This window comes from Vicia villosa, linkage group LG2, assembly GCF_029867415.1.
Source record: "Vicia villosa cultivar HV-30 ecotype Madison, WI linkage group LG2, Vvil1.0, whole genome shotgun sequence".
Taxonomy (NCBI): domain Eukaryota; kingdom Viridiplantae; phylum Streptophyta; class Magnoliopsida; order Fabales; family Fabaceae; genus Vicia; species Vicia villosa.
The window spans coordinates 188,475,494-188,489,298 of NC_081181.1; the positions used below are offsets into that span (position 1 = coordinate 188,475,494).

The 13,805-nt window shown below is 31.1% G+C and overlaps 1 protein-coding gene across 1 annotated transcript; it reads left to right on the forward strand.

Moving 5' to 3' along the window:
• Positions 1-8,814: 8,814 nt before the first annotated feature.
• Positions 8,815-13,522, forward strand: LOC131653324 (uncharacterized). Its single transcript, XM_058923432.1, has 7 exons — positions 8,815-8,973; positions 9,330-9,408; positions 10,672-10,793; positions 11,248-11,390; positions 12,605-12,752; positions 12,828-12,987; positions 13,094-13,522. The coding sequence occupies exons 2-7, from the start codon at positions 9,393-9,395 to the stop codon at positions 13,186-13,188; spliced, it is 684 nt and encodes a 227-aa protein (XP_058779415.1). The 5' UTR covers positions 8,815-8,973; positions 9,330-9,392; the 3' UTR covers positions 13,189-13,522.
• Positions 13,523-13,805: the final 283 nt, after the last annotated feature.

The following is a 13,805-nucleotide window of genomic DNA, read 5'->3' on the forward strand; positions in this document are numbered from 1 at the left end:
TATATTGTGTGGACATTGTTGTTACTGTTCTTAGCTTAATGGTTGCTCTTCCTTTTTCTTTTTCTAATCAGGTATTGTAATGACTAGTTAAAGTGATTTATTTTGGATTACCATTGTATGAAGGACATTGGAGTATATGAAAGTATGTCATGGAAAGATTTTACCCATATATAATGGTGGACCAAAGGGAATTTCTATTTTGTTGTTGTTTGGAATTTTAGAGGAAGTGAATAACCGAAAAGAAAGAGAATAATTGTAGTAAATTAAGTTTCATTTTTTTAGTTTGTGTTTTGATTGCCCTATATTTCTCTCAAATTTTAGAAATCATGCTTATACCTAATCAAATTGTATATTATTTATTTCTAATCAAGCTATAGTTTGTGATTCAAATTAGTTTTTAAGATAAGTTGAATTGCAATGTTACCAATTAGATCCTTGTAGGCAGAGAGGTGGGAATAAGTGAGTCTGAGTTAAAGAGAGTTAAAGAGAGGTGGGAATAAGTTGAGTCGAGTTAAGTTTTGTCAAATTTAAGTTTGACTTAAGTTTGGTATGGAGTCTATCATAAGCTTATTTATAAGTTAGAAAATGGTCTTTTCAAATGTCAGATTAACTTATTTACTTGAAATCCTATATTATTTGAATATATACATACGTAAATAAACAATTTAATCAATATTTAAATAGAGTAACAAAATTAAAAGACCAATGAGAGTAAAGTCTCTTTGGGAGTTTGGAGGGGAGAGGGGAGAGTTTTGTAAAAAAGAGAAAGATTGAGTAGAAAGAAGCCTTTAAAATTTATATTGAAGGAAGGTTTGAAGGGTAAAAATAAATTTTTCAAATAAATTTTATATTATACTATTCTAAAAATAAAAAATATAGTAATAATGAACATTTTTTTAAATTATTTTATACAAATTTATTTATATAAAAATGTCAATATTTTTGTATATTTTTTTAAAAATTTGTTTTCGGAAACCTTCTCTTCCACCGTGCCTAGCAAACAAAGCCTAAATATGTTTGCATTAACTTATCTAATCATACCTAATAATAAAACAATTTATGATATTCTTGAAATTTTTAAATTTGTTTTCACAAGTTACTCAAGTTTTATCTTTTATTTTAAGTCAAAGTATAAAATATATTATAATAATAATAATAAAATTATTTACATTTATTTAAATAAATTGATTTAATAAACTTTAAAAAAAATTAATGTTTTGTGGCTAAGCTTTTTTAATTAAAAAGACTTATAAAAAATATTAAGTTTTTTTACTTTAAAATAAATTTAGAATCCATTCAATTAACTTTTAGTTTTTAGTATGTAAAAATTATTTTAAAAAACAATTTTGGAAAAAAAATATATTTAGTATTCTAATTTTTTAAGTTGTTTTAACGTTAAATAATATTATAAATTTGTCATTAATAAAAAGTGTACCACTTTTCTTTATTTTTTTACTCTTTTTAATTTCCAAAACAAAAAGCTAAAATAAAAAACCTTCAAAAATCTATTTTAGTTTTTTATTTTTTAAAACTATCAAATAGCAAATAATTTTCAAAAATAGTTTTATAAAATTAAACTACCCAAACAAATTTTATAATTTACAAATTTTAAAAATTAAAAAAATAATTTTACTAAAACAAATCTAACAAACTCTTAGTCTAATATGGAATTGCATGAAATATACTGGTTGGTCACCCGGTAAATTGTTGATCGTTGAACGCCTATTTCTAAGAAAGATGTGGGCCAATAATGACCTTGAACTTCCCTATATCCAAGAAGCATTTTATCCCACGTTTCCAATGACAGGCAATATGAAATTCCATAGGGGCGAGGCAATACCTCCCTTCAGGCGACATGCATCCGTCGCTACCCCTTGGATGGTATAAAGACATCGTCTTTGGTGAGGCCCTTTACAATTATAACACTACATAATCTCTAAAGCACGAGGCATTTGGTAGAAGATGAAGTGTTTTGGATCATGGCTCGAGGGAGTATCCCGAGAACCTATGTTTATTCTCTTGGGTTTTTTTGACCTCTTTGGGAAATCTGAATCTTGTCATAGTGCGACGTAACTCGTCATGGTTTCCTCTAACAGGATCTTAGTGTGCTTTTGGGATTGCATGCCCTTTAGGTGTCGTGATGTGTGGCATGGCTGATGGGAAGCCAAGTCCCTCAGGCAAGACATTCTACTTCTCGGATTGGACTTCTATTGAATCTTTAAGCAAGACTGGTGATCCTATCTCTGGGGCGGGATATGGATCGTGCCTCTTAGGCGTGATTTATTGGATGTGATCTCGCCCAAGGATACACTAAGTTCCTCAAGCGGAAGTTTAGTTAGCATAAGTTCTCTAAGCATAATAATGTATAACTCCTCTTGATCATTCTACATGTGGGGTGAACATATTACCTCTCCCCTTAGACTTATGAAAACTAATGTTCTTAGTAATGTGAATATACTACTTCATAAAGTGGTGGAAATCTGAGTCCTTTGCCACAATCACGACAGAAAGGGTATGCAAAATTTAGTGGAAAATAATCATTTACAAATTTGGATTAGTTCGTTACATAATATCTGATGACGAAACTTAGTAGTCACAAGTTCCTGAGTAATAAAATTATGAGACAACTTGGGCATAGAAAACAAATTATCTCGCTAGAGCACATAACGCTAATGTACAAGTTAAAGCTATTAATAAAGCAATCTTGAATGGAATTAAGAAGAAACTCAAAACATCCAAAAGAAGGTGAACCAACTAATTTCGCCAAGTGTAATGGTCATATTAGACGAATTCATATTCATCAACATGCAAAGAACCTTTCAAGTTAGAATATGGTCCAGATGCAATGGTTATGGAAAAATTTGGTCCTTATATTGGAGCATATAACGCACAATACAAGAAGCGAATGAGCTTGCCTAAAGAAACAGCCTTGTTTTGGTGGAAACATGTGATGCACTTGCTTGATGTCCTAGTCAAAATCATATTGATGCTAATTAAGAGTTTCATTTAGTCTATTTAGGTATTTTGCTCCTTGCATTGCTTCTCAAGAAAGCTAGTATTTATTTTAAAATAAAAACCTCCTTAAAATGATCCTTCAAAGAAGCAAACTCTTTCTCCATATCCAAATTGGCATGAGTAACAAGTTCATCTATAAGGTTCTTCTTGTTCTTCTCTGCCTTGGAGTGCATATCTTAAAGGTCTTTTGAGACAAGCTTTAATTTTTCCATCATGGCCTTGATTACATTATGGAGTTTAACCTCTTCGGTTGTAAGTGCACGATAATAATCTAAAACAACATTCTCAATAAGATAACCATACATATTGTAAGCACACATCATCACAAAATCCTTTCTTGACTCATCTTCTTTATTTTTGTCGCACCCTTCTTAGAATCCATGTGACATTTTATAAAGTGCGAGTGATAAATTTGTTTATATGAGTTATATAAGCCCTAGATATTTTATTTAATGAGTTGGAAATTGGGTTTTTAAGTCGTGTTTTAATTAGATTCATGTATATTGTGGAGTATTTGATTCAAACACACTAGTGCATTATTTTGTGGATTTCATATGTTTTCTCTTTTGCATAGTTAGTCAGGTGATACTTGGTCTCACAACAAGATATATTTGTGTTACTATGGTATACTTAAATCTGAGAAGGGGATGAATAAAGTCATGACAATATATTAAACAACTATGACTTAGAGAATTTTCCCATAAATTATTTATGTTGTTGAGTTGGCAAATATGGATAAGAATGAAAGTTGTGTTGAAAAAGACAATAGTTGTCACGAGTATATTAAGAATTTCAATATCATAGCACACATGAAAATGAATGTGATTTATTCCTTGGGATACACCTTAGAGGACAAGTAAGGTTGACCTAATTTTCAAATCAGTTGCTATAAATGGATAATGAAACCCTTTTTTTAAGGGAGACGAAATTTGGATATTTGGATCTGCCACCTTAGACATTTTATCTCAATTTCATTATTTCCTCGTTAACTCAACATGATTAGGCACAACAATATATGCCTCCTCATTGTTTCCTTCGGAGCGTTTAGCTCTACCTCCTCTATCGCAAATAGTATATGGTCCACTAGTCTATTTGATTCTCCTGCGGTGTGAACTGGTGGAAGCTATTATACCCGCCCTAGTGCTTAAATGACCATCAACATAATCTCGTATGTTGTCTCCGTCAGAGTTCTCTACAACATAACTAAAATGTATGTCACTCAATCTAGGTATGATGCTACCATATCTTCTTTCGCGTCTCACTAAAAACATAATAAATCAAACAATTAAAGAAACTTTGCTACCTAATTTTGTAAGAGCCCAATGTCACCCCTACAACTATTGATATTTCATAACTATCTCGTGTCGTATGCATTTACACTGGATATATTAATAAATTTGATATAAGTCCACGCATTTACACTAGATATATTAATAAATCTAGTATAAACCATGCACTTACATTGGATATATTAACAAATTTAGTTTAATCCTTTGCATTTATATTAGATTTATTCAAAAATATGATATGATACAAAATAAATTGCACCAAATATTTTACAAATACATAAATTCAATGCATTTACCATAAACTTTTATTGATTTTGAATAAAATCTTATATAAACATATAAAATAAAATAGTTTTCTTAGTTTTGGATATCCAGACAATTCCATACAAATCCAAAATGTTATAAAGAATTTTGAAATATCCATAATATTTAATTTTACTGTTATAATTTTACTTTTCTTTTTGATAAAAGGATATTTTTGCCATTTTATCCCATAGTATAAGAGGGTTATGTTAAAATGTAGAAGTGTGAAGTATAGTTTTTTTTCTTAGAGTTTGCTTAGGCCCTTTTAAGAAAACATGAAAGAGCTTGAAACTATACAATTTAAGGTTAATATCCATTTTCCTCTTTCATCTTAGGCGAATTCAAAAAATAACTCTGTAAAAAAAATACAGATTTCATCCTTGTCCTTACAAGATTTTCATATTTTGCCCCCTTAGTGGATTTGGTCAACAAAATGGTAGACGTGGCATGTACACACTGTTTTTTTTTTTCATTTAAATACATACCCACACGACATGATAGATGTTCTTAATATTATTTTTAACATGTTTTTTTTTCTTTCAAATTACTAAAACATTAAAATAAACCCTTTACTAAAATTATTTGACCAAAACCTAGAAAAAAAATACGACAGTCTTCATTGTCTTCTCAACAAGGTTGTTGCATTTCCTTACCTACACAATGAAAGTTTCTTCATCGCTTCTAGGTACATATCAGTTCTTATGTCGTTTCTTGTACATTTTCGTTACCAATGGTTTATTGTAACATTTCCACTGCATTGTTTTAGGTATGGGTCTGTTCAAAGTTATCTTTCACCATGGTGGAGAGTTTGTCCGTGATAGCTTCATTTTTTACTGAGGAGTTGAAACAATAGTAAGTGGGCAAAATTCAGACAAATGTCATATTTTGTAGCTCTGAGCTTAGTAAAATAATGGGGTTATGATGGTAGTGGTGTTAAATTATGGAGAAAGATTGAAGGAATTAACAAAGATTTCTCCCACTTGAATGACGATTATGATGCTGCAAAAGTTGCCAATCGTTCCATTTTTATCAATTTTGATGGACATATATGGGTGGAGCATAAAGTTGAAGATAACTCGAATAGGGTGCTCAATCCAAAATATGTAGATGTTGGTGAAAATAGTGATGGAAATATTGATAATGATGCTAAAGGGATACGATTTGATGATAGTGAGAAAGAAAGAGCTAATGAAAATAATGAAGGTTTTGTGGTTGTTGAGGTTGATTAACCACATGAAGCTAATAAAGTTGAAATCAATGGCAGAAAATATATATACAAGTTAAAAGCTAAAAAATTGGATCTATTGTAAGATCAACTTCAAAAATCAGGTTGGTCGCTCCTCCAAGTGTCATGACTGAAAGTTCAGTAATGGGTGGGAAACCAAATAATTCAAGATGTGTAGAAGATAATGGTGATTATAAAAGTAAAAAATTTGGTAGTGACCCAAATGATAGTGACAGTGAAAGGATACCCAAATATGATAAGTTTATAGGAGATTTGCTCAATAAAGACTATGAGTTTAAGCTAGGTATGAAGTTAAATCAATTTAAGGTCACTATTAGAGATTGGCCAGTTTTAAATGGTAGAGATATTAGGTTTGTGAGAAATAAAAGTTATAGGGTTAGGATGGACTGTAGGGGTAAATGTAGGTTCTTAGCACTTTTTAGTGAAGTGGGAGACAAACACACCTACCAAATAAAGACATGAGTGAGGACACTCACATGTGCTAGGGTTTTGAATAACAAGTCAGCTAACTCAAAGTGGGTGTCCAAGGTTCTAGTTGAAAAGAGGAATTCAAGTGGGAAGGATAAGGTATCATATTTAATGGTTGAACTTAGAAGAAAATAGTCAGTAGGGTTTATAAAGGGAAGAGCATGGTGGGCCAAACATATAGTCGAGGAAATTATTGAAGGTAACTCAACTAAACAATATTCAATATTGTGGAGTTATGCTGCAGAACTTAAGCAACAAAGTAGTGGATATATCGTGAAGATTAATGTTAAGAGACCAATCCAACCATTCCACCAAGGTTTGGTAGTTTCTATTTCTATTTCTAGTTTAATGCAAGTCATATTAATGGAGTGAATATGTGGCCTAAAGTTACATGTGTACTAAATGTGACAAGTATGGGCATAACTAAAGAAATTTGTCAAAGTAAAGAGCAAGACCCTATTGTATTGAAGAGAAAAATTTGTGTACTCTAATGTTATTACTAGTTTATGATTTAATGTTATTATTGGTTTCCTAATTTGCATGATTTAATATGAGTCCTACTGATTTCTGGTTTGTTCTTAGAGAAAAACATTAAGGACCAAGGCTAGCAAATATGCGGAGAATATGAGTGTTAATGAAGTTTTTGAGAATGTGAGTGTTAATGAAGATGTTGAGAATGTGAGTGTTAATGAAGATGCTCGCAATGTGACTGTTAATGAAGATGATGCAAATGTGTCTATTAATGAAGATGTTAAGAATGTGATTGTCAATGGAGATGCTTCTACTGTTCATTGGTTTGACCATGAGATTGATGCATCCATTGAAGACACGCTGGCCTCAATAGAGGCTGTATATCGACAGTCCCAAGCATCTCAGATTGTTAATCCAACAGCTGTAGCAGAAGAAGTGATTGTTTCTATCAAATCTCCGAAAAAGAAACAAAGGTTAGAACCAAAGAAGAAATTACAACAACCAAAAAGGGCAAGTGATAGGTTGAAGACTATTTGGATGTCTAGGAATAATGTTGACACAGGATCAAATGCGTCCACCATTGGAAATTGGCAACACCAAAGATGATGCTCCTACTCAAAAATATCCAAAATTAAGGACATGTATTGCCAAAATGAAGTCATAGGATGAAATTTCAAGGCCAATGACACAATGACATCTTATAATGCACATAATGTGCTTATTTTGGTATTATTGAATGCAATCCACATAATATGCTCATTTGAACTAGTCTATATAATGCACAGTTTGTGCATAATTATAATCAAATTATCTGGTGTTTGTACATAAAGAGTAAATGCCTACTACCTATTATACACAACCTATTATACGCAGACCTACTAGTCTAGACTTTTTTTTAAATAGAAATTATTTATGCTTTTTTATAAGCCTACTCACTCCGGTCTCAAATATAAGCAAATTAACAAAAAAACTCACTCTTTAACGAGAATGTCTCAATGCATTTAATTCTCATACTCTTTCTAATTTTACCTCTATTTTTTGCTTTGTAAATTGTTGCAAACATTTAAAATGTAAAAAATTATAAAGGTATATTTAGAATAGTGACATTGAATGTAATAAATATAGATTTTTTTTGCTTATATTTAAGATCACAATTTTTTTTTGTTGCTTATATTTGAGACCGGAGAGAGTATTTAGTTAAAAAGTTTAGGCCACAAGCCATAAAAAAAAGCCTTTGAAGTCTACCAAACTGTCCTACATGAATAAATATGAATAAATATATTATTATTATATTGTATTTTATACTTTGAAAAAATAATACAAAATAAAGTTTAATTATCTAGAAGAATATTGAAAAATAAGCTAAAAATTTCTTAAATTTCTTATGAACAAATGTTATTAAGAAATTCAAATAAGTCAATACATTAGTAAATTTCTTAATTATAACTTTCTTCACATAATGCCTAAGAAGTTCGTCCATTTATTAATCTATTTAAACATTAGTAAAATTCTTAATTATAACTTTCTTCACATAATGCCTAAGAAGATCGTCCATGACTAAAAATCCTTAATTTAAAAATTTTGGTTGATAAAAATCTGTCGTTTAAATAAAAATTTAAATAAATTTGCATCAAAATTAAAATTAATAAAAAATAAACAAAATACTTATTAAATATTTTTTTATATAAAATACAATTATGTGAATTTTGAATAATAATAATAATAATAACTTTAATTATAGAGTTTATAGGTAGTGCACTGACAGTGTAAACAAACTTTACACATACATCCAATTAAAATTCTTATACTTGCCATGTCATATTAATTTTTTAAAATTAAAATTGTGTTTTAATTGAATGCATGGTTGTGATTGGTTGATAGTATACAAATATTTTACACTCTCGGTGCATATCCCTTTTTCTCTTAATTATAAATATAAAAAATATTGATAAGGTGAATTAATGTAAAATAAATATTTGATATTGGACCGTTTCATTTCATATCCAATATGTCGAGTATCTAGAATTTTCATATAAAAAAAAAACCATCATTTATATTTATACTTTAGATAATATTATTTTTATTTCATCGCGTCACTTTGCAATGTTGGAGTTCTTCCATTCCGTTTAACCTAGCAAAATCTGCCGCCGCCGCCACCACCGTAATTCAAGCCCTCCGCTGGTTCGTATTCCGATTACTCAATTCCTCTTCTCCATCCCTCCTCTTTAGACTGTGATTATTAACGCTAATCTGTTAAGATTTTCATTTTTTTCAAAAATCTTCAATTTACACGGCGCGATGTCCGTGACGGCGGCGCGTTGTTATCGTAAAATTCATCTTAGGCCGCCGCACCCGACGTCACTGTAGCGTCCGGTGGCCGCTATCACCCGCACCGGACTGATTGTGCAGATATTGGCTGCGATTAACTAGATTCAGTCTTTATCACTTGTTTTTGTAGAGTTTGATGATGTGGTCCTGATTGAACTCTCATTGTTTTTAGTGATTCTGATATCTGACAAATTTTACTTTTAATGCAGCTGGTAATCAGGAACAGTTTTTGTTACCCATTCTGATTTCGTAACCCTGTGAAATCAGATCAAATGGAGGATGATTGGGGTAATGCGATTCTTATTCTTTTTTAATTTTAGCACATTGTAAAAACCTAAATAAGTCAATCCAAACTAGCCCTAGATGTGTAGTGTGTTTTACTTTCACACAGCTTATATGTGTTGTTCAGTTATATTATTGTTTATTTTACTGCCCAATTCCAGATACCATCTTTGAAATTTTCTCATGCTGTTTAGTATTATCTCAGTCCTAACCTTCCTCTTTACAAATGAGGGTTATGAATTATTTGGAACTTTTGTATAGAGTTGATTTTACTTATAAATAAACTTAATTTCACCCTTTGAATGTTAGAGATTTAATTTAATAAGCTTGTTATTGTTATTGCTTAAATATTAGTTTATAAAAGGACTACTCAAATAAGTATGATATTGTCCATGTATATATATAGACTATGTTGTCAATTGCATGCTTTAGCGGAATAACGTGCTAGTGATCGGTTTCGGTGTGACTCTTTTGGCCTGCGAGCTGCCGTCCGCAATAGCAGTTGTTGTGGCAGATAATTGCGGCCCCAAACAGCTTTTGCGCTTGCAATTAGTATTTCAGGCCAAATTTTCCATTTTTTTAATAATTGATTTTTTAAGCTTGTAAATGTCAATTTGAACCCTGTTAAGGGGAATTCTTTTGTTCATCATTCTGTTATGTTCTTGCTCACAATCAATTTGTTTTTCTTTCTACTTTTAGTTCAGTTCTATTATGTTCTTCTCTGTTTAAGTTCTGTATTTTAGGTTCATCAATTATGAAGTATGATGCTCTCTTTAATTGTATATGGTTTTCTGTTTTTGCGTATTTATATTTACTTTGCACACTGGAGTAGTGCTCTCTTTAATTGTATATAGTTTTATATTTTTGAGTATTTATGTTTACTTTGCACACTGGTTCATAGTCCTTGCAGTAGTGGCTACCCCCGTTCTTATAGCATTTTAGGGGGTTGGTGCTACATGACTCATTATGGGATTAACATCATAGTATATAAAAATTATGACCAAATCTCATTTCACTCAAGTTCAATATTTGAGTGTATCTCTAAATTTACACTACCAAAGAACAAGATCTCATAATCGGGTAGTTTCCTAATAATTACTTAGATTTCCCAACTATAGATTTCATTTATAAATTAAATCAATTCAAATTGTCACATACAAGTTGCATATAAATCACTAATTCAGTCTAAGCATACTGTGTTTCTCTTACTGTGTCTGTATTAATTATTTATTGTTGTTGATTGGAGAAATGTTTGTATATTTGCTTCAGAGGAAGAGAAATTGGCACCTATTGAACATAAGTTACAAGAGCCGAAACTTAAATGGGAAGATGAAGATGTGGATGAAGATGAAATAAAGGATTCTTGGGAGGACGACGATGAGCCCGCTCCTGTAAGGACAATTGGAAATGATTTTTGATACCTCATTCATTTACATGTATTCAATTGTTTACATTTATAATTTTAAAATAAAAAAGATAGACATAGCTCATTCAGTTACTCAACTACCATCTTATTTTGTAACTAGCACTTCCTTTTTTACTACCTTGATGCCAATGCAACCACCATTGCTTTAAATCTTTTATGTTTTGTGCATTACTATGCAAACAGCTATAGTTCAATGAGTACATTTTTTGGTTTGAAATAAATAATTGTGCAGTTGCTTTACTTGTACTTTTTAACAGTTATGAGTTTAGTATATTTAAATAAATTTCATGATTTCTTCTAATGTAATGATGCAGCATTTTGATTTAAAAAAATAATGTAGCATTTCTGATAATTATGGTCTTTAACTGTTTCCTTAGATACTAATTGACAGTTTTTTATTGCTTGCATAATATCATCAGGCACCCGCAGCACCTGCAGTAAAAGCAACTGAAAAGGCTCCTAAAAAGTCTTCTGAAAAAGCTACTGATAAGAAGGGAAAGAAAGTAGAACCAGTAAAGGAAGAACCACTGGATCCTCTAGCTGAAAAACTTCGCCAACAAAGGTTTATTGTTTTGCCTCTGATTTGATTTCTTTGATTCTAATGTACCTTTTAGAGTAACTTGTTACTTCTTCTGGTGTCATATATATTATTACACGCTACAAGTAACCTTGTGTAGCCTTGCCACATAACATCGCTTGCCATGTATGCTGGCTAAGAAAATATGATTGAGCAAGTGCTAGATATAATAAGTCAACTACAAACCGAAACTTCTTTCTTGTTTGATTGTTTTTATGTGCTTTTATGGCAACTTGGTTTTGTTAAATGGTAAAGTGGTTTGTTAATATTTTAGCCGTGGTTTCAATAAAATTTCTCTTTTTTAGAGCTAGCTTTTCTTTGGCTCCTACTTGAGCAGGCAATATAGTGGGTTATTAAGGCTAGCTTTTACGTAAGCCTAAGTACACATTACTGCCACACATTTAAGACTCTATGTTTTCTGAAATGGAACATGGATGGTAAAGAGTCAATAATTGAGTTCTTTGTAAAGATGAAACTTTTATGATGGACACACACCAAACATGGAATTTACTTGAAATTTGCATCCATATGACAGAAAAATCCTGCAATATATACAAACTATCAAATTTAATATCCAAGCACTTAGAGGTTTAAATTTGACTTAGCTGCCTCAATTGCGTGCAGTTTATTGAATTTTGTACATAGGAGATAAAAGGGGTTGCAAATTAGGGAGGGTGAGATGTACTAAAGGTATGTTTATGGGTTGGGTTTTGAGGGCTAAGTCTATATCTTGATATATATTTGAGCTTTTAAATGATTAAAGGAATGATGTGATAGATAATCATATAATATTTTAATCACTCTCCTACTTGATTTTAGAATCATTTTATAACTTCTTGATTTAGAAATGAAAATGCGACCTAACTTATAAGCATAACTTAAGGATTGGTATCTTCATTTATAAGTTCAAACATCTCTCTTTGAACAAAGTCTATTGAAGTAGAATTTTGGCTTCCTTGTTCTGATTAAAACCTCTGAATTTCAATGATTTGAAAATCAACTTTTGAGTATATTTGTTCTCTATTTTATGTTGCAATTAATTTTGATGGTTGAGTAGTATCTTATGTAAACTTGTTTCTTCCTTTTACTAAGTATGACTGTCACAGCTTCTGAGTGAGTACAGCATATAAAAGAATCAGATAAATAACTTATAGTCTAAGTAGTCTACCGTTTCTGATTTGATTATCTTCCTATAACAGACTAGTTGAAGAAGCAGATTATAAGTCAACTAAGGAATTGTTTGGTGGGGCTCCTGATGAAAAGAACATTGATACTTTTATACCGAAATCTGAGAGTGATTTCTTGGAGTACGCAGAACTCATCTCACACAGGCTTCGTGCTTTCGAGGTTTAACACTTCTGCTTTTTACCTTCCTTTTAACTATTTGTGGAATGTGCATCCTAATTTTCTTGATGAATGCAGAAAAGTTATCATTATATGAATCTACTGAAGTCAGTAATGAGAATATCAATGACTTCTCTAAAAGGAGCAGATGCCAAAGATATTGCGTCTTCAGTAACTGCCATTGCAAATGAAAAGATTAAAGCAGAGAAGGAATCCAATGCTAGTAAAAAGAAGACAGGTAACTTTGTCTGAACATTATAACCTTCTATGTTGCTTTTATTATTAATGTTATGCTATCTTTCTCTTTTTTCCCTTTGATTTTATGGTTTTTATTGTGTCCGTAGGTGGCAAGAAAAAGCAGCTTAATGTTGACAAGCCAGATGAAGATTTTGTTGCCGCTGATCGATATGATGCTTTGGATGATTTTGATTTCATGTGAAATCTTTTGATTGTCTAGTAACCGGATTCAACTGTTTCTACATTGGAAATTGGGACAAGACCCTTCGGCATAGAGTTGTTCAAAATTGAAGAGTTTCTGTCCTATATTTTGTCCAATAAGAGTGTGCATCAGCGTCTTTTCTTTACATTTTTGTTACCATTATACTTGGAACTTGGTCTTTCAGTAGATGATTTATACAGGTTAAAAGTTTGAAGATGAATGTTTATTTAACATTGGATGTTGCTTTTACCTTGGGTACATTCATGTTGGATTGTAAGAATAGAACTTGCTTTGGTTTTTTTTCTTTCTAAAAGTGAATAAGTCTATATGTCAAGGATAGATGAGTTTATATCTAGTAATAAGCAACTTAGTGGATTGAACATTGACTAATGCGTTCCTGCATGTCACTGAAGATGTAACTGTGAAGACCAACTGATATTAGGAATGGTCTCGCGAACTGTGTTATATAAGTAAAATTAAGATAGATTCACTAGGCACAAATAAACTGAATTAATTGGAGTTTATTCTCTATAAGTGTTTTACTATATTTTTTCAAGAATTTCGAGATCTTCTCCATTGAAGAGAACGACATCACATCAGGATCATAAAACTTTTCA

Excerpts from the sequence above, each read along its gene's own strand:
- LOC131653324 (XM_058923432.1), top strand. Across the intron at positions 10,794-11,247 it reads ACGACGATGAGCCCGCTCCT|GCACCCGCAGCACCTGCAGT; the intron begins GTAAGGACAATT and ends TAATATCATCAG. Across the intron at positions 11,391-12,604 it reads GAAAAACTTCGCCAACAAAG|ACTAGTTGAAGAAGCAGATT; the intron begins GTTTATTGTTTT and ends TTCCTATAACAG.